The 19,918-nt window shown below is 38.2% G+C and overlaps 1 protein-coding gene across 5 annotated transcripts in view; it reads left to right on the top strand.

The window, feature by feature from the left end:
* Window positions 1-19,918, top strand: part of ANAPC1 (anaphase promoting complex subunit 1) — a 118,081-nt gene that overhangs the window by 88,614 nt on the left and 9,549 nt on the right. For all 5 annotated transcript variants that reach the window (XM_034953559.3, XM_034953560.3, XM_055107421.2 and 2 more), the window contains 11 exons: window positions 2,401-2,477; window positions 2,977-3,067; window positions 3,169-3,222; window positions 4,747-4,940; window positions 8,960-9,046; window positions 11,790-11,907; window positions 12,867-12,944; window positions 13,303-13,370; window positions 14,758-14,896; window positions 16,802-16,888; window positions 18,419-18,514. In XM_034953559.3, the coding sequence (XP_034809450.2) occupies window positions 2,401-2,477; window positions 2,977-3,067; window positions 3,169-3,222; window positions 4,747-4,940; window positions 8,960-9,046; window positions 11,790-11,907; window positions 12,867-12,944; window positions 13,303-13,370; window positions 14,758-14,896; window positions 16,802-16,888; window positions 18,419-18,514 (1,089 nt within the window). The remainder of the gene's footprint in view (window positions 1-2,400; window positions 2,478-2,976; window positions 3,068-3,168; window positions 3,223-4,746; window positions 4,941-8,959; window positions 9,047-11,789; window positions 11,908-12,866; window positions 12,945-13,302; window positions 13,371-14,757; window positions 14,897-16,801; window positions 16,889-18,418; window positions 18,515-19,918) is intronic.

The following is a 19,918-nucleotide window of genomic DNA, read 5'->3' on the forward strand; positions in this document are numbered from 1 at the left end:
GAGTGTTCTCAAAAAACTTTAGTTTATTAAATGCACTAAGTTCAGCTTACTGAGATTAAACATGTATACAAGTAACTATAATTCCAAAGTGGAAAGTATAAATTCATGTCAGAGAGTGGTCTTTTTTGCGGCCTGGTGTGGTGACTCATGCCTGTAATCCCAGCACTTTGGGAAGCCAAGGTGGGCACATCACTTGAGGTCAGAGTTCGAGACCAGCCTGGCCAGCGTGGTGAAACCCTGTCTCTACAAAAAAAAAAAAAAAAAAAAAAAAACACCACAAAAAACAGTGGTCGTTTTTTGTTTTTATGAAAATATGGTTTTTGGACTTTTAGTGTAGAATAACATCTCTCTCTTTTTTACTTCAGACTTTATAATGTTATATTTGGTCTTTATTACATCAGGGATACTGCAAATAGGAGAGATAACAATTTCATAGTTCTCCTGATTGATATTTCCTATCAGCTTCCACTTTTCTCTGGGTTCTCATCTGGAGCTACATTGATTCTGGAGCAGGGTTCCTTGTAGTGAGCAACCTAGCGTTAAAAGGAGGATTTTTTTTTTTTTAAAGGTCACTTTGTAAACTGCTTGTCTGTTTGAACTTAGGGCATATGTAAAATAACAACTAGCATCTTCATAGCACTTTTTCTTTCATAAAAAGCTTTACATACAGGGTGCGGTTACTCACGCCTATAAATCCTAGCGCTTTGGGAGGCCAAGGAGGGTGGATTGCTTAAGCCCAGGAGTTCAACACCAGCCTGGGCATCATAGTGAGATCCCATCTCTACAGAAAAATACAAAAATTAGCCAAGCATGGTGGTGTGCACCTATAGTCCTAGCTACTTGGGAAGCTGAGATGGGAGGATTGCTTGAGTCCGGGAGGTAGGGCTGCAATGAGCCGTGATTGCACCACTGCACTCCAACCTGGGTGACAGAGGGAGACCCTGTCTCAAGGCAAAAAAAAAGAAGAAAGATATTTTAAGTCTTTGATTTGGTGATATTCAGTACATAAGAAGACTGTATTATAAGTGCCTTCTAATATTTATTTATTTTATTTTATTTTATTTTTGAGACTGAGACAGGGTTTTGCCCTGTTGCCCAGGCTGGAGTGCAGTGGTGCGATCTTGGCTCACTGCAACCTCCACTTAGCGGGCTCAAGTGATTCTCGTGCCTCAGCCTCCTGAGTAGCTGGGATTACAGGCCCAGCTAATTTTTTGTTTTTCAGTAGATACGGGTTTCACCATGTTGGCCAGGCTGGTCTCGAACTCCAGGCTTCAAGTGATCCGCCTGCCTTGGCCTCCCAAAGTGCTGGGATTACAGGCGTGTAAGCCACTGTGTTCGGCCAATATTTATTGTTTTATTGAAGAAAACATCCTGAAATGTTAAGAAATCTTCTAAGAAATCTCAGAAGATTAAAAGAATAAATCTTAAATACATTCATATGTTTAGCAAACATTAGCTTTATCTTTTTTGGCTTTTTTCTTTTAGGAGAAAAGGATCAAATGTCTTCTTGGTTGTTACAGCTAGATATTCTGTGTATGTTTTTTGGTAAATTGTTCATTACCTATACTAAAAGGAAAAGGATATCTTTTCTAAACAATAGTTGTAACATAGCTGATAAACATATTGACAGTTTAGCTTAGCTTAGCCTAGTGAATAACCTCACCTGTGGTAGGTATGTTGGATTAATGCTGGAAACATCCCGTAAAGAAGAAGTCTGATTAGAGTTGTCTCCTATTTCTCTTTTCCCACTTCCCCTCACCCCTGCCCCAATTCTAAAGCCATCATCTTTGTATTTCAGTTGACTGGTATGCAATATTATGACCCTGTTACTGATTTAGAATATACTTACGTCTTCCTGTTTATATTTGTTCAGCCCTATTTAATTATTATTATTATTATTTTTTTTTTTTTTTGAGACGGAGTCTCACTCTATCACCCAGGCTGGAGTGCAGTGGCGTGATCTTGGCTCACTGCATCCTCCACCTCCCAGATTCAAGCGATTCTACTGCCTCAGCCTCTTAAGTAGCTGGGATTACAGGCGTGTGCCACCACGCCCAGCTAATTTTTGTATTTTTAATAGAGATGGGGTTTCACCATGTTGGTCAGGCTGGTCTCGAACTCCTGACCTCGTGATCCACCTGCCTTGGCCTTCCAAAGTGCTGGGATTACAGTCGTGAGCCACCATGCCTGCCCTTAATTATTATTCTTACTTAGCCCATCTTAGATTTGAAATTTGATTACATTCAATGAGATTAAAATATAGGCTTTTGAGTGAAATGGTTTGGTAAAGCTTACTTTATATAAATATAGCCATGATAAGCAGTATGTTATTCTTCAGATTATTAAATATTTGTAATGAGAACAGTGATATCTAAGTATTCTTGCTTTCTATATTGACAGATTATAAGAGAAAATAGTATCTCTCTCAGTGAAATCGAATTGCCGTGCTCAGAGGATTTGAATTTGGAAACTTTGTCGTAAGTGATGTATAATGCAAATTAGCTATCCTAGCGTCTATCAGATAATTAAATTGAAATATACCATGTGGGAGTAATATTGTCCTTGATTAAGTAATTATGAATCCCACATGTTTCTAACCAATTGTTTATCAGATGTTCATGATGTTGGTTAAAGCTCTCTGAAGTATAGAGCTCTTGCCCTCAAAAAGCAATATTGGAGATTTAACTTGTATGTATTTGTCTTTTATCCTTTCCATTAACGAAATTGGCAACAATTTTAAAAATTGTTTTTGCTGCATATGAAACTGTAGGCAAGGGGCAAACTTCATGAGTAAGGTGACCCGATGCTTCTGCTGAAAAAAAAATACATAGAAATCTGCTGACTGAGTAGAGGGCACTTCATCATTCCCAGAAAGATATAAACTAGCTTAGAGAACTGGAATATTTATTGTTACTTATTTCAAGTTAATTTTAAAGTAAAATAATGATTATTAAATTTCTTGTCACCTGTTTTCAGCCAAGCACATGTCTACATAATTGCAGGAGCCTGTTTGTCTCTGGGTTTTCGATTTGCTGGCTCAGAAAACTTATCAGCATTTAACTGTTTGGTAAGAAGTATTTTAGTTTACTATGTTCTTTTTGTTTGTTTGTTTTAACAAAGCTTTAAGTTGCTTCTTTTAACTTGGAATTTTTTCTTTTGTTTTTCTAGCATAAATTTGCCAAAGATTTTATGACTTATTTGTCTGCACCTAATGCTTCTGTTGTAAGTCTTTTTATCATTCTCCTTGGGAATAAAATTAAACTTGAAAAAAATTTACTGTTGATCCAGTTACTTATGTGTTATCAGATATCTCTGCTGTTTGTTTGAATGTAGAATGAGAGATTTGAAGAACCATTAGCTCATCTTTTTATTTTTGTTTTGCGATATTAACTTAGGTGAGAATATGATTACCCTGGAAGGATGCACAGGTATCTAGTTCTTGTGACAAGAGAATAAAAAAGGCCATAATATTCACGGGTTGTCATACCTCATGTAATTCTGTCTCAGTATTAAATATTGGGAATTTCCTTTTTAAAAAATATTAGTACTTAGTAAGGATTCAGTTGCTTTTGAGGCATTGCTTCTCTGATGACAAGACTGAGAGATTTTATTTCCTGGTAAAAGCTACGTGGATTTATGCAACACTATTTATAATATGGAAAAGTTAGAAACATCAAAAAAGTCTAAAAGTAGTTAATTAAATTTGATTATGGTATATTTATATATTCTTACACGGTGGAGCTACCAAAATCACGTTATACAAGAATTTTTTGTGGCTGGGTGCAGTGGCTCATGCCTATAATCCTAGCAACTTTTGGAGACTGAAGCAGGAGGATCATTTGAGCCCAGGAGGTTGAGATCAGCCTGGGCAACATAGGGAGACCCCATCTCTACAAAAAATAAAAAATTGGCCAGGTGTGGTGACACACACATGTAGTCCCAGCAACTTGGGAGGCTGAGGTGGGTGGATCCTTTGACCCCAGGAGGTTGAGGCTTTTGCATCACTGCACTTCAGCCTGGGTGACAGAGTGAGAGACCCTGTCTCAAAAAACAACAACAACAACAAAAAAGAAACAACTTTTTTTTGTGAGTGAAGCTTGCTTGTAATAGGTCATTTAAAAGGTTAAAAATATTGTGTAGAGTAACATCTCCATTTCATTTGGAAAAAATATGTGTAGGTAAAGGAAAAATTCAGAGAAAAAGCCAAAACATTAACACCAGTTATCTTTGGGTGTGACATTCCAAGTGATTGTTATGTCTTGATATTCAATATTTGAAATTATCTCTGTTGAACTTATATTTCATAATCAGGGAAAATATTTGTATTTACAGATTTTTTTTTTTTTCTGAGACAGTGTCTCGCTCTGTCGCCCAGGCTGAAGTGCAGTGGTACGATCTAGGCTCACTGCGAGCTCCGCCCCCCCGGGTTCACGCCATTCTCCTGCCTCAGCCTCCTGAGCAGCTGGGACCACAGGCGCCCGCCACCATGCCCGGCTAACTTTTTGTATGTTTTAGTGGAGACGGGGTTTCACTGTGTTAGCCGGGATGGTCTCGATCTCCTGACCTCGTGATCTGCCCGCCTTGGCCTTCCAAAGTGCTGGGATTACAGGCATGAGCCACAGCGCCCAGCCCAGATTTTTTTTTAAGTTACAAACTTTTGTAGTCTTCTAATGATGGCTAAGCTAGTTCTGATAATAAAGAAATGTAACACAACAGTTACAGTGATGTCATCTCTTCACCTTACAGACAGGTCCTTATAACCTAGAAACTTGTCTGAGCGTGGTGCTGCTGTCTCTCGCCATGGTCATGGCTGGCTCAGGAAACCTAAAGGTTTTGCAGCTTTGTCGCTTCTTACACATGAAAACGGGTGGTGAAATGAACTATGGTTTTCACTTAGCCCACCACATGGCCCTTGGACTTCTATTTTTGGGAGGAGGAAGGTAAGTGAATATGTATTTTTCCAATGAAAAGATCTCATTGGTGAGATCTATAAGGGTGACTTACCTTGATCTTGAAGATAACATGAAAAATTTAAATTCTGACTAGCTCTTAGCTTAACTAGCAGCATTATTCGACTTGATGGGCTTCTTTGTAGTTTAACCGTCAACTTATGGTCTACTCAGTAGAATTACCATCCTCTCTGACACACTGAGCATCACTGTATTTCTCAGAATAGTCTGTGCTCTGTTCTTCAGTGCATCACTGCTTGTGCCCAACTGGTTAAAAATTTTACCATTCCACTAAGCTACTTTCTCAGAAAGGTCACAAACAAAATCGTTTACCAGATCCTGTGACATTTTCTTAGTTTTCAGCTTTCTTGATCTTTTTCCAACATGTGCCATTCCTGACTACATCCTTTATAAGACTGCCCTGGCTTTAGATGAACCAAAAACCATGTACAGAAAAGTGTATAAATCATAGGTGCGCAGGTCAAAGAGCTATCTACCACAGAAAAATCTCTTTGTTATCATGTAGATCAAGATTCTGTATAGCACTTTCAACTCACAGCACCCGTCTCTGCTTCTGCCATGCACCCCTCTCAATCACTATTACCTTCCTTTCCCCAAAGATAGCCCTATCTAGTCTTCTAACACCTTACGTTGGTTTTGCCTGTTTTTGACATTTAAATTGAATTATACACGATGTATCTTTTTGCACTTTACTTTTGCTCAACATTATGTTTGTAAGATTCATGTTGTATGTAGCAATGGATTATTCAAGTTTCAGTGTTGTATTACACTTTCATTGTATGACTGTACCACATTTTATTGATCTCCCCCATTGATGGATATGCTTCTTGCTTCTAGTTTGGGGCTGTTATGAACAGTGCTGTTAGGGAAAGTTGTACATGTCTTCAATTTTGTTGTATATAGAACTGTGTGGAATTGGGTCATAGCTTGTAAGTGTGTATTCACTTTCAGTGAATAATACCATCAGTGCTGCAGTGCACTTGTACCATTTTACATACTCATGGGCAGGATGTGAAGTTCAGTTGTTCCATATCCTTGTCAACCCTTGTTATTGGTATAGTCTTTTTAGTAGTCTTTTTAGTTTTAGCCAACTAGTAGGTATATAACAGGATCTCATTGTGGCTTTAATTTCTGTATTTCTGAATAATGTTCTTGAGTACCATTTTACACTTTTAATAGCCAACTGCAAAACCTCTTTTGTGATGTCCAAATCTCTTGCTACCCAGTTTTTATATTTATCTATTTTAAAATTTTTATTTGTGGTAAAATACACATAACATAAAACTTATCAGTTTTTAAGTATGCAATTAAGTAGTGTTAATTATATTCACACGGCTGTGCAACCAGTCTCCAGAAATTTTTCATCTTGCAAAACTGACATTCTATAGCCATTGAACAACTCCCTGTTTGCCCCTCCCACCAGCCTCTGGCAGCCACCATTCTACTTTCTGTTTTGATGAGGTTGACTGCTCCACATTGGTTTAGCTTTGTATTGATTTCTATGGATTCTTTAAACTATGTCCTAAGCCCTTGGTCAGCTTTGTTTGTTGCAGTTATCTTTGCCACCCTAGGGCTTGTTTGCCTTTTCACTCTCTCTCAGTGGTGTCTTTTGATGACACAATTATTAATGTTCTTCTTTTATAGTTTTTACTTTTTTGTGTTGCTTATGAAATATTTTCTTACCTAGAGAAAAGGAGATATTCTCCTATCTTATCTTCTAGAAGTTTTTAGCTTTTCCATTCACATTTGAATCTAAAATCTACCTGGCATGGATTTTTCTCCATGTTTTTTTCCCACTGCTATTGAAAAGTTTATCCTTCTCCACTGCTCTGCAGTACCACTTCTATTATATAAGTTAAGTGCCTATACACCTGTGTTTATTTCTGGGCTATTAGGTTTTGCTGGTCTGTTTTTCTGTACTTGCACCAATACTCCATTGTCTTATGAGTCTTGGTATCCAGTTGAGTAAATCCTTCAACCTCGGTTTTCTTCTTCAGAAGTGTGTTTTTCTCTTGGCTCCTTGCATTTTCATATAAATATTGGAATCTGTTCCATACTAAATAATCTGATAAAATATTGATCAGAATTGCCTTGATTGTATGTGTCTGTGATAAGGAGATTAGAATCTGTTACAGTATTGTCTTCCATTCTGTGAATATGGTATACCCCTGCATATATTTAGCTGTAGTGTGTGTGACCTTGATCAATGGCTACAGTGTCTGTGTAGGCTAATTTTCCCCTCTTCTTTAAGACTGAGCTTACCATTGGAACTCACCTTTTCAGAAGTACAACAAGTAAAGTTGATCAGAAAGGTGTGCATTTCCTCTCAACATGTTTTGTGGAATTGTCTTTCTTTAATTGTTTACAATTAATAATGGTTAAAGAAATATTACTATGAAAATTCTTATTTATTTTATTCTATGATTTTTGAAAATTTTTTCCTTTCAAAATGAGCTTCTCCGTGTCTCTTAATCCCATCTTTCATTGTTCCAAACTGTATGACTTTCCTTGCTCTTCTTTCGTATCGAATAGATTTTTCTACCATTCTGCTACTGCTTTTCTAGTGATTTTTGGTTTTTAAATGGTCATGTATACTCTGTAACAACATTTAAACTTAGCATAGCTACACCATTATGTTTCTACCCAAAATTTCTAACATTAGTATCTTAATATTTATCTTTGAATTTTGGTTTATCAAAAGGGTACAAAGAAAATGGCTTATTCCATGCACATGCCAAAATAGATGTATCTCTTTGCTTAAATTTTGAAATCTCTTCTTTCTAATCCATTAAATATATAAGCATATATAATGAATTATAAGTCTTTATTTAATACTCCAATTATTTTAAAAGACAGGGAAAGAGATTTGGGTATATGTGTGTGCATGTTTGTGTGTAAGAAAAGTATTTATACTCAATAGTTTTAGAAGTGGTTTTATGTGATGTCCTACACCATCTTTATTTCAAAATATTTTTTAGAAAAACTCTGGGACTTTAGATTAATTTGCCTGTTTGCTATACTAAATTTGAGCAACAATAAAGTAATTTAAGGAAAATTTTAATAGACCCTTTACCAAGAGAATATTTTTAAAGTCTATAAAACTTTATCTTAAAAGTGTATCATATTGGTGAGAAAAGAATTTATATTTAGAGGAATAGTTGTTTATACAGTCATTGTAACTTTTTTTTTTTTTTTGAGACAGAGCCTCGCTCTGTCGCCCAGGCTGGAGTGCAGTGGCGCTATCTTGGCTCACTGCAAGCTCCGCCTCCCGGGTTCACGCCGTTCTCCTGCCTCAGCCTTCAAAGTAGCTGGGACTATAGGCGCCCGCCACGGCGCCCGGCTAATTTTTTGTATTTTTAGTAGAGATGGGGTTTCACCGTGTTAGCCAGGATGGTCTTGATCTCCTGACCTCGTGATCCTCCCGCCTCGGCCTCCCAAAGTGCTGGGATTACAGGCGTGAGCCACCGCGCATGGCCTCGTCGTAACTTTTTAATGATAACTTTTGCCTTTTCATTTAGTCAGTCATTCTAAAGAAATCCTCATGCTTCACAGAAACAGAAAAAACTGTTTAAATACCAATTACAACATCCTGTATTTTTAAAAATCAGATTTATAATTGTATAAATAGGCATCTACATTAATAAAATTGGATAAGAAGGTGGCATACTTGGTACATGACTCTTCAATATTTATAATTTCTAGGACTGCATTCATGGGCTTCACTACTGTGCTATTTTATGTTAAAACCTTGCTTCAAGGGTTGAAATTTAACATTTATGGGATATTACTTTGGCTTTAAATAGTGATGATCTTGAAATGGCCCAAGGACTAAATGAAAAGTGGAATGTTCACACCACTGACACTCTTGTATTATGAGGGCATCTTATCAGTATGCCTTACTATACCCCAGTTTCCTGATTCTCAAGAATGCCTTGAAAGTATGTGCAATATAATCAATAACATCTGTCCCCACCGAACTTACTTTGCAGGTACTCTTTGAGTACATCAAATTCTTCCATTGCCGCTCTTCTCTGTGCCCTTTATCCGCACTTCCCAGCTCACAGCACTGACAACCGGTGAGTCTAGTGATTCTGTCTTCAATGTGATACTTATTAAGTTCTCTAAGGGGATCATTTGGTTGTATTTTGGTTTCATGGAATTATTTCCAAATTAGCATTGTTTTGTTCTTCAACTTAGTTATATTCCTGGCTAAATCTTTTAAGAAAATTATCTCACAAAGTGTTAGACCGGAGGATAACTTTGGACACCTGATGACTGACCAGTCTTCCACCATTCTCAGATCTATAGAACTGCTCTAAACCCAAAAGGAGATCAAGTAAAGTTGTCTTTAGGGAAAAAATCATCAGGTAAAGGATAGTTGCCAAGGGAAGTTCAGGATACTTTTTTTGTGCTCTAATTATTTAATTCCAAGAGAAAACTTTGTCTGATTTAGTGGCAATGTCTGTATGAGTTTCTTTTTTTCCTTTCACATAGATGCCGAGAAATTGTGTATAAATGACATAGACGGGACAAGAAAAGCAAAATACAGCAAAAAACCAGAGACAATTTAGAAGTGGCAGTGAGCGGTAGAACTTCAAACCATGTAGAAGCAGTTAAAAGCTCTGTGTTTTCGGGTACGAGGAACCACCAACACTTCAGTTTCCCTAGATATAGTTTGAGACATAGCAGATCTCTTGCATATGGGGACAGAGAAGAAAATAGCCCCTATAAGACACCTGAGCCCTGTGCTCAACTGAAGGCATCCCGTGTTGTCTCCCCAGAGACAGGTCAAGAGCCCTTTATTGTTTATAGGAGAAGGGTCAGGAGCACTTATCACAGTAACCTAAGCCATCATTTTAAACTACACTACAATGTATAACCAACGACAGAAGAAAGATAGCTGTTTTACAAAAGTAGCCTAATCTGAAGACCACACTCTGATGGTAGGTGCAGCACAAGAATATTGTTAAGTTAATACACTTCTGACATGTGGCCTCATGCCTGTCATTTAGGAAAGATTTTTTGAGTTGTTAAAGCCAATTATTGGCTAGGGTACAGTGGAGAGCCACACTCACATACTGCTGGTCATAGCTATTTGGCTTAGCTATTGTAAATAAAGCCATTTTCCATTTGGTGACAAGAATCTTTTTTTTTTTTTTTTTCGAGATAGAGTCTCGCTCTGTCGCCCAGGCTGGAGTGCAGTGGTGTGATCTCAGGTCACTGCAAGCTCCGCCTCCCGGGTTCATGCCATTCTCCTGCCTCAGCCTCCCAGGTAGCTGGGACTACAGGCACCTGCCACCACGCCCAGCTAACTTTTTGTGTATTTTAGTAGAGACGGGGCTTCACCGTATTAGCCAGGATGGTCTCCATCTCCTGACCTTGTGATCCGCCTGCCTCAGCCTCCCAAAGTGCTGGGATTACAGGCGTGAGCCACTGCACCTGGCTGGTGACAAGAATCTTTATGTAATTTGTTAGTGTCATTTTTTTCTGATCTTTATTGATTTTATTTTTAATAGATTTATAGAAAGAAGAGGGAAGTTATTGTCTATAAAGCTTTTTAAAATTGAAGTCTCATTTTATCCTTCTTTTTTTTTTTTTTGAGACAGAGTCTCACTCTGTTGCCCAGGCTGGAGTGTAGTGGTGTGATCTCAGCTCACTGCAAGCTCCGCCTCCCAGGTTCACGCCATTCTCCTATCTCAGCCTCCTGAGTAGCTGGGACTACAGGCGCCAGCCACTGCGCCTGGCTAATTTTTTTGTATTTTAGTAGAGACGGGGTTTCACCATGTTAGCCAGGATGGTCTTGATCTCCTGACCTTGTGATCCACTCATCTTGGCCTCCCAAAGTGCTGGGATTACAGGTGTGAGCCACTGCACCTGGGCGATTTTTTTTTGGTTTTTCTTCTGAGATGGAGTCTTCCTCTGTTGCCCAGGCTGCAGTGCAGTGGCGTGATCTCAGCTCACTGCAACCTCCATCTCCTGGGTTCAAGTGATTCTCCTCCCTCAGCCTCCCGAGTAGCTGGGATTTCAGGCATGTGCCACCAGGCCTGGCTAACTTTTGTCTTTTTAGTAGAGATAGGGTTTCATCATGTTGGCCAGGCTCATCTCGAACTCCTGACCTCAGGTGATCCACCTGCCTTGGCCTCCGAAAGTGCTGGGATTACAGGTGTGAGCCACTGTGCCCAGCCTATTTTTCTTTTATGAGATCTTAAAATATGAAAACTTTTTTGTTTTTACATTCTAAAATAGAAATCTTAAAGTTTAAAAAACTGTTTGAGAACCCCAAAGAAAAACATTGCCATACCCACATAGATGTTTGATGTACTGTGTTTTAAGGACGTGTGTATATGTATGTGCAAGTATGTATGTGTAGAAGAACTTTGCTCTCTGAGAAGAATTGACATCCTGTCTTCCCCCTTCTTCCCTATCAATCCTTAAGGAAAAAGAAAAAAAAAAATCTGAGAAGATAAAAACAGATGCCTATGTTGAGTGGAAAGGGATTTTTGAGAGTGATTGATTTTATAAGTGGTCAGTTTGATAGTAAATATTTTCATGTTATGACACTTTTTACCTCCCTGTAAAACCTCTTCACTGTGAAGACTAAAGTAAAGAATTATTGGGTCAAAGATCAGTTATATAAAATTTTTAAAAGATAATTTCTCCATTACTTTTTAATAGAATCTTATCTGCCTGTAAGATTTCTGTTCATTTGAAGATATTACTTGAGCTTCTGTCCTGTCTTAGCTTATAGGCAACAGCAGATTGCAGAGCTCATATTGTCACAGTTGTTTGTTACCCACCCTCTGTCTTTTTTGTGAACAGGTATCATCTCCAGGCTCTCCGGCACCTCTATGTGCTGGCCGCGGAGCCCAGGCTTCTAGTGCCTGTGGATGTGGACACAAACACGCCCTGCTATGCCCTCTTAGAAGTTACCTACAAGGTATCTCTCCCTATCATTTACTTGTAATTTTATTACCACTCATCTGTCTTTGCAGGTCATAATATTTCAAATGTGTTGTCCAGTAAAAGGTGATAAGTAATGAATTGAACTTTCATAAAAATGGAAGCTTCCAAAGTTATTGTATATCCTGCCAGGCCATTCATGCTCATTTATACGCTCTGGGTATCACTTTTTAGGGATCATCAGCTACTCTTTTGTCCTTAGAGCTTATAATTTGAAAATGTCCCTGTTAACTTTATGTGACTGACAGTAGTGTTTTATATAACTGATTGAGTTAGACCCATTCTTAGATTTGTTAGCTGAAACTTGAAAACCCAAAATTGTGTATTTGATGACAGCTTTCATTTAGATGCATAGATTACAAGTTTTATATCCTCCTTTCATTCAGCAAATTATTAAGTACCTTCTGTGACTCAAAACCATGCTAGGCTCTGGGGTACAAAATGAGATGACATTGTCATTTTCCTTAAGGAACTTCTATCCCCTGGGGAGCCAGGCATGGATACAATGGGAATAGAGGGTGATAACTGGAGATGTCTGTGGAATGCAGGGGAAGCAGAGAAGCACCCTCACTTAGCTGTTAGTTATGGGGTTGAGGCTGTCAACAGTGGACAGTGTTTGGACTAGGCCTGGCCCACTGAGTGGAGCTCCTTCCCAGCGGAGAAGGCAATGTGCAGAAACCCAGCAGCATTGGAGCACGGCCTTTGGTCCTGCTGGCCTATGAGGAGCAAGGCTTGAAGTGATGGGAAGGATACATACCCTGTGAGGAATTTAGACATCAGTCCTTTAAGATTTGAGTACCAGAGAGGATTTTATGCCATTTAAAGGTCTCTGTATGAACTGCGGGGATGGGGGGAGGTATAGCGTGGAGATGTTTCTTCTTTGTTGTTTCCACTGACTACCTAGTGAATTGTGGCTGGACTTTTACATTTGTAAAGGGCACTCAGTGGTATGAACAAACCAAAGAAGAATTGATGGCTCCTACCCTTCTTCCAGAACTCCATCTTTTAAAGCAGGTAAGCTGGGCGTGGTCAGGAGTTGGGTCCAAGGGGTCAATTCAACAGAATGGCATAGCGTTAAAGATAGCTAAATAAAAGCCTCTGCTTTCTTCATGTATTGTAGCAGATAAGAAAGCTGCAGCAGGAGGAAAAGTCAGAAAGAATAGAGCAAGTCTTGTCTTAGAGATCTTTATTGATAGCTTAGGTGGCCTCAGAACATGATTTACATTCATTTTTTGTCTGGAAATGGAGCTTGTTAACCTCCAGATGCCTCTTTCTGGCTGTTATTGTTTCCTCTGAGAAACATAGGTTTCAGTTTGTCAGATGAGCATATTTTTCAGCTTTGGGTTGACTATGTTTACGTTTATCTTGACAGATTAAAGTAAAAGGCCCAAGATACTGGGAACTGCTTATAGATTTAAGCAAAGGAACACAACACTTGAAGTAAGTACATTAAATTTCTCAAATTTACCTTTTAGGAAGTGAATAGAAGTATATAAGAAGGTATAAATTATAGATTATTATCTGGAATGTGACTCATCACCCTTTAATCTCATTCAAGACTATATGTAGGGTATGTCTTCTGTAAAACAGTCTGTATCTTTGAAACAGGACTTGTGTTAGAAAGTGAAAGTTTTAATTTCAAACTCCAACCCTAAATATTTATTTATTGAGAAACTTGCACTGACTTCCTTGTGACAGTAAAGGACTTATCTCTTGGTATATTAACATAAGATTTAGTTTAAGAAAGTGTATTAGTCCATTTTCACACTGCTATAAAGAACTACCTGAGACTGGGTAATTTATAAAGAAAAGGGATTTAATTGACTCACAGTTCTGCCTGGCTGGGGAGGCCTCAGGAAACTTACAATCATGGCAGAAGGCAAAGGGGAAGCAAGGCATGTCTTGTATGGCAGCAAGAGAGAGAGAGAGGTGCAACACTTTTAAACCATCAGATCTCGTGAGAACTCACTCACTATCATGAGAACAGCATGAGGGAAATCTGCCCCCATGATCCAATCACCCCCAACCAGGTCCCTCTCCTGACATGTGGGGATTACAGTTTGACATGAGATTTGGGTGGGGACACAGAGCCTAACCATGTCAGAAAGTAAAGCTGATTTGTACATGCACAAAAGAACTTTATTAATCAGTGTTTATCAGACCACATCTTTTGTTGCATCTCTTTACCATTCTTTTGCTAGAAAGTTCTCCTAAATTTAAGATTATTGTAGATAATATATACTACTCACCCAGTTTATTTTGGGTGGAAATAATCACATGCAGTTATTTTAGAGTGTTGATACGTTTATACCTAAAGTAGCATGTCAATTAAGCCTTTAAATTTCAAGGAAGTTTAACAAGCATGTAAAAGTTTTTATAGTTTGGTCCCAATGTGAATTTTTCCAGACTATATATTAGCTGTTTTCTGTATTGTTCTGTCCTTAGATTTGCAGCATTATTTTCTTCTTGCTGCAAACCAATTAATAGATATTTAGTACCTCATGTACCCTAGGTATAGAGCTAGGGGATATAGGGAATACAAAGAAATGTTAGACAAAATGCTATCTTTGAAGCTCGTAATTGAGCCAGTAGTCAAAGTGCCTCCTCATTTAACAAGTTCCATGAATCTAGACACCAAAGAAAAACAGAACTTTATTCTAGGCTTTCTCATAGGGACTGATTTAATCTTAGACACAGTAAATAATCATTTACCTTAGTGGAAAATGGTAAAAGCTTCATCTCCTGTGAACATGGTACTGGGAAAACACTGTTTCCAGCCAAGAACTGCCAATAATACCTTATATTAAATTCATTCCTTTTCTTTCAGGTCCATCCTTTCCAAGGATGGGGTTTTATATGTTAAACTCCGGGCGGGTCAGCTCTCCTACAAAGAAGATCCAATGGGATGGCAAAGTTTGTTGGCTCAGACTGTTGCTAACAGGAACTCTGAAGCCCGGGCTTTCAAGGTAGTATTATTGATTGGTAAAAACGGAAAGAAATAATTCTAAATTGCTGGCTTCCTCGCCCATTGCTATAAACTTCAAAGGTGGATCTGCTTCCTTTTTCATTGTTGCAGATTGTAAAGACTGACTGTGGTTCTGTTTGCTTTTTATGTGATGGCCATAATAAAATATAATGAATACAAAATACTGTATATAATAAGTAATATATATATAATAAAGTAAAATACTGTAAGTTAATGTTTACATTTAGCAGCAAGGACAGTCACACCATATCTTGACACTGTAACAAATAGTGATTTTATTATTCATCTTCAAATTGGTGAAGATTTACTTAATTTCATAGCAAAAATAGAAAATGAGTTTTGCAAGCTAGCAATTATTAACTCCATTTAAAAACCACCATTTGTTTCCTTAATCTTGGTGAGGATAAACTGATGACAGATTCAGACTTCTTTTATTAGTTTGCTTTATTATTTGCACAGTACTCGGCTGCCAGTGCAGTAGTGTTTGAAATAAGGAAATAGTTACGATAAATGAGGGTAGGAAGCAATCTCATTCCCACGGCGGGGTCAGCACATATTTTGCTCTATATTCTTGACTCAGATAAGTTTCCAACACAAGAAATTTGTCCCATAATCAGGCATTCAGACTTCTGAATTTAACTTCAGTTTCCTGTAATTCCATGAGCAACTGTGTCCCTGCTGGTGATACAAAGTAGAGTAGTCTAAAGTAGTTAGGACCCTAAAGAATAATTAGACGGCAAAAGTGGGGCAGGCGGACTGGATGAGTGGCAGCCAGAGGACTGAGTTAGCATCCTTTGTTCTTCCAAGTACGGAGACAGCAGTTTATTTTAATTCAACTCATATTTCATTTTAGTCAGTTACTTATGACCGAGCCTTTATAATGGTTCCCAGGATTGAAATGTATAAATAGTTCCCAGGGTTGACATTGGTGAATTTTGTTTGGCAGTATTCAGTAAGTTGTTTATGAAATACTTTTGAAAGATTTTTGGACACAGTTTAACTTAAATTTGTAGTATTGCTTCTTCTAAAAATTAGAGCATATTCCAAAGACTCTAACCCAATTTGTGAAGAAAATAGATAAGTTTAGACTTGAGTTTGAACGAAGAAAGTACATAAAAATTAAAAGCGATTTCTATTTCCTGCCTACTGGAGTTCAGAAATAAAATATAAACCTCAGTGGAAAATAGTAATACCTTCATATTTCATTTTCAGTCTTGAACCTTGAGTGATACTGTTTTTTTCCCAAGTTTAAAAAGTTGTGGTAAAATGCACACAATTTATTGTCTTAACCATTGCAAGTTACAGCTCAGTAATACTAAGTGCATTCACATTGTTGCACAACCATCACCACCATCCATCTCTGAACTGTTTCATCTTGCAGACCTGAAATCTATACCTGTAACAATAACCCCTCATTCTACTTCCCCTAGTCCCTGGCAACCACCGTTCTATTTTATGTCTCTGTGATTTTGATTATACTAAGTACCTCATTTATGTGGTTTCATACACTGTTTATCTTTTTGTGGCTGGCTTGAGTGATATTCTTTTTTCCTTACCTTTTCAGTAACAATTCTAGTTTCTGGTAGGCTTTTTAATTAGTCAGTGAAGGAGGGAAAAGCCTTTTTTGGATGAGTTGTGTAAACAGGAAGACCTGTTTGTTATTGGCCTTTTGATAAATTAGTAGCTCATGTTAACTTGTGCAAAAGCTTCTTGTAACTTCTTAGCAGAACAGGTTGATGAGGCAAGTTTGCATCATCTGGGTTTTTTTGGGAATGTTGTGTGACAAAGGGGAGGTAGAGTTGTTAGAACTGTGTGTATTACAGTTTAAGCGTAAGGAAAATAATCTTTTGTTATCTTATACTGTTGTGGTTGTTTGTTTTTTTAGCCAGAAACAATCTCAGCATTCACTTCTGATCCAGCACTTCTGTCATTTGCTGAATATTTCTGCAAGCCAACTGTGAACATGGGTCAGGTATATATTCTATGGTTTGCCGAGCCCCAGGACTAGAATTTGTTATTATTTCTATGCATGGGTCACCCAAAACATCTCTACTATCTATATCTATCTTTGAGATTGATGACATGCGTCAGTCACATTGGATGACTTTTGCTTGGCACGTATAGATTTGCATAGCCTAAAACTATTAAATTCAGCAACTTTCTACCTTGATAGAAGAAACAACTTAAAATTTATAAGACATCAGTTTTGACAGATGATAGTTTCTGTCATCTACAAGAATGATACCCATCCATATTCTGCTTTATGTTTTCAGTGTTTACCACCTTTCTCTTATTTTTATGTAATTTCATTAACTGTTTCCTCTGTATGTTATAACCCTTCTTTTTATTGTTCATACACCTGTTACCTTCAAGATTCCAAGGGTGCTTAGCAGATTTTTCTTTATTTTTTTGTTTTTTGTTTTTTGAGACAGGGTCGGTTTTTTCTGTTGCCCAGGCTGGAGTGCAGTGACGTGATCATGGCTCACTGCATCCTTGACCTCCTGGAGTGAAGCCATCCTTCCACCTCAGCCTCCTGAGTAGCTGGGACTACAGGCATGTAGCCACCATGCCTGGCTACTTTTTTAAAAAAAATTTTTGTAGAGATGGAGTCTCACTATATTGCCCAGGCTGGTCTTGAACTTCTGGGCTCAAATGATCCTCCCACCTTGGACTCCCAAAGTGCTGGGATTATAGGCATGAGCCACTGTGCCTGGCCCAGATCTTTGACTTAATCCACCATAGAGACAAGGAAAGATTGGATGCATATATGGCCTTCAGAAAATTTCTCAACCTCTCCAAAATGTAGTTTCCTCATTTCTAAAAGTGATTATAATAGAACCTACCTTACAGTATTGTTTTGAGGATTAAGTGAAATAACCTTCCCCTCTCTTTTTTATTGAATCTTTACTATACATGGGATACTCTGCTAATACTTAAATGTCATTTAATTATGACCCTGAGAATAGATATTTTATCATTCTGGGCTTACAGATGAGGAAACTGCCACTGAGAGATGTCACATGCCCAAGATCACACAGCTAGTAAGAGCTGGGCTGTGCACTCCAGGTCACGGGTCTCTAATAAAGCCCATGCCCACCCTTAACCCCAGCTGGACTTGACTCTGCCGCCTCCCCTAAACTTGTTCTGGTCAGTGTTTTTTTTCTTGCAGCTTTGTTAACTCTGTTTCCTTTCTGGATCCTACTCTTCCCAGCCCAACCCAAGGCATAGCTCTGTGATGTCCTATCTACTCATTTTGTCCTAGTTTGGTCCATTCCTCTCTTCTGTAGCACTTACTATCCTTAACTGTCTCTTGGGACTTAATTTTTTTTTTTTAATTAATGTTTAATGTTACATGTGCTGTGGCTTTTTAAAAAAGATTGTAGTGTTACTTTTATGTCATTCATTATAAAACTTAAGAATGGGCCATAGTAGTGCTATACAATTCGTTTTTGAATTGATTTTGGAATATACTTTGTGCTACAAAACTTCTGATTTTCTGCAGAAACAGGAAATTCTGGATCTCTTTTCTTCAGTACTCTATGAATGTGTTACCCAGGAGACCCCAGAGATGTTGCCTGCATACATAGCAATGGATCAGGTATGGATCCAAAAACCTATACCAATTCTGGTGAAATTTGTCCTGTAGTTCAAGTAACTCACTGAATAGTGTGGTAAGGTTCCTAGTGTCCTTCCTTTTAGTTTCCCATTTGCTTTTGGAAATTTAAGAAAGGAAACCATATAAAATTTGAAAGCTCTCAAAAATCCAAAAAGCTTGGGCTTTATGTTGACAGGAGTGCCCCTTGGGGGGCTGTCTTCCTTTAAGGGTTCCCATTCCTCCCTTTTGTCTCCCCTGACTAGGAGAGGAGGGGAGCACTCCCTCCCTCTCTCCCATCTTATTTTTGCCTCCCTCCTGGCAATGCCTCTTTGTAGAAGTCTGCATGTGAGCCGTTAGTGAACAGAGCCCTAGCGATGGCAGTACTGTGAAATTAGACCTATGTGATGAAGCTTGCAAGAGGTTACAGAGTCCATATGTAGTTATCTAGGTGTTGGAGTTCATTTTAAAATTTCTCTTGTTATTGCTATTTTAAAAGAGCCTAAAGGGGTAATGCAGAAAATAATGCTTAATAATGTTCTTAAAGGATCAGACCAATTTATTCACTTTAGGCAAATTAGTAATACATACACCTTTTCAGTATTATCATATCTTTCAGACCCAGATTTGGAGTTAAGCCAAGCCAGTAGTTTTCTAACCTGGCAGAAATTTGCCTTGGTATCTTAAAAATACAGATCCTTTAATTCCATGCCTCATCTATTGAATCAGAATTTCTGGGGTGAGATCCAGAATCTAGTTTTAAACAGCTCTTTAAGTGAATATAATAAGTTCACAGCTGAGCATCTAAGACTCAGTGTCTAAGAGAAATAACCTTTAACGGTAAAAATAATTTGCTAAAAAGCTGAATGGAAAAATATATTTAGTCAGAGGATAATTCCCCCAAACCAGAAAACACACAGTGTTAAGTAACATCATTAAAAACCAAGTTCCAATATAACTAAGTAGGCCCAGAATGCCATTATTGTCTGGAATCCACCCTTTTTTGGTTGGAAAGTATGGATATATGGTATCCACGCTGGCACTGCTTCTCACAGTGCCTCTTTGTATAGCAGCCAGATAACAAGTTGTGTTATTTGCTGGATGAGAATCTTGCAGGCTGAGAATGTGTCTTTTTACTCTCTGAACCCTCACACCTTTACAGTCATGGGTGGCAGGTCTTTATGCATGAATATCTTCTCTGGTTGCAGCTGTAGTGACTTGCAGATGGATCTCAAGGGCAGTATTATTAGTAGTGTTCTTCTTGCCCTCTACCCCCTGGGATCTCTGCCATGTCATTGTACCCAGCTTGAGTTTCCCAGAGGTGACTGGCTATGACCTTTTGGGACTTGATTATTCGGAGCTGTTGAGCCAAGAATGAGCTCATTCACCTTTGTTACTTTTACCTGCAAG

Source organism: Pan paniscus, chromosome 12, assembly GCF_029289425.2.
Source record: "Pan paniscus chromosome 12, NHGRI_mPanPan1-v2.0_pri, whole genome shotgun sequence".
NCBI classification, from domain to species: Eukaryota; Metazoa; Chordata; class Mammalia; order Primates; family Hominidae; genus Pan; species Pan paniscus.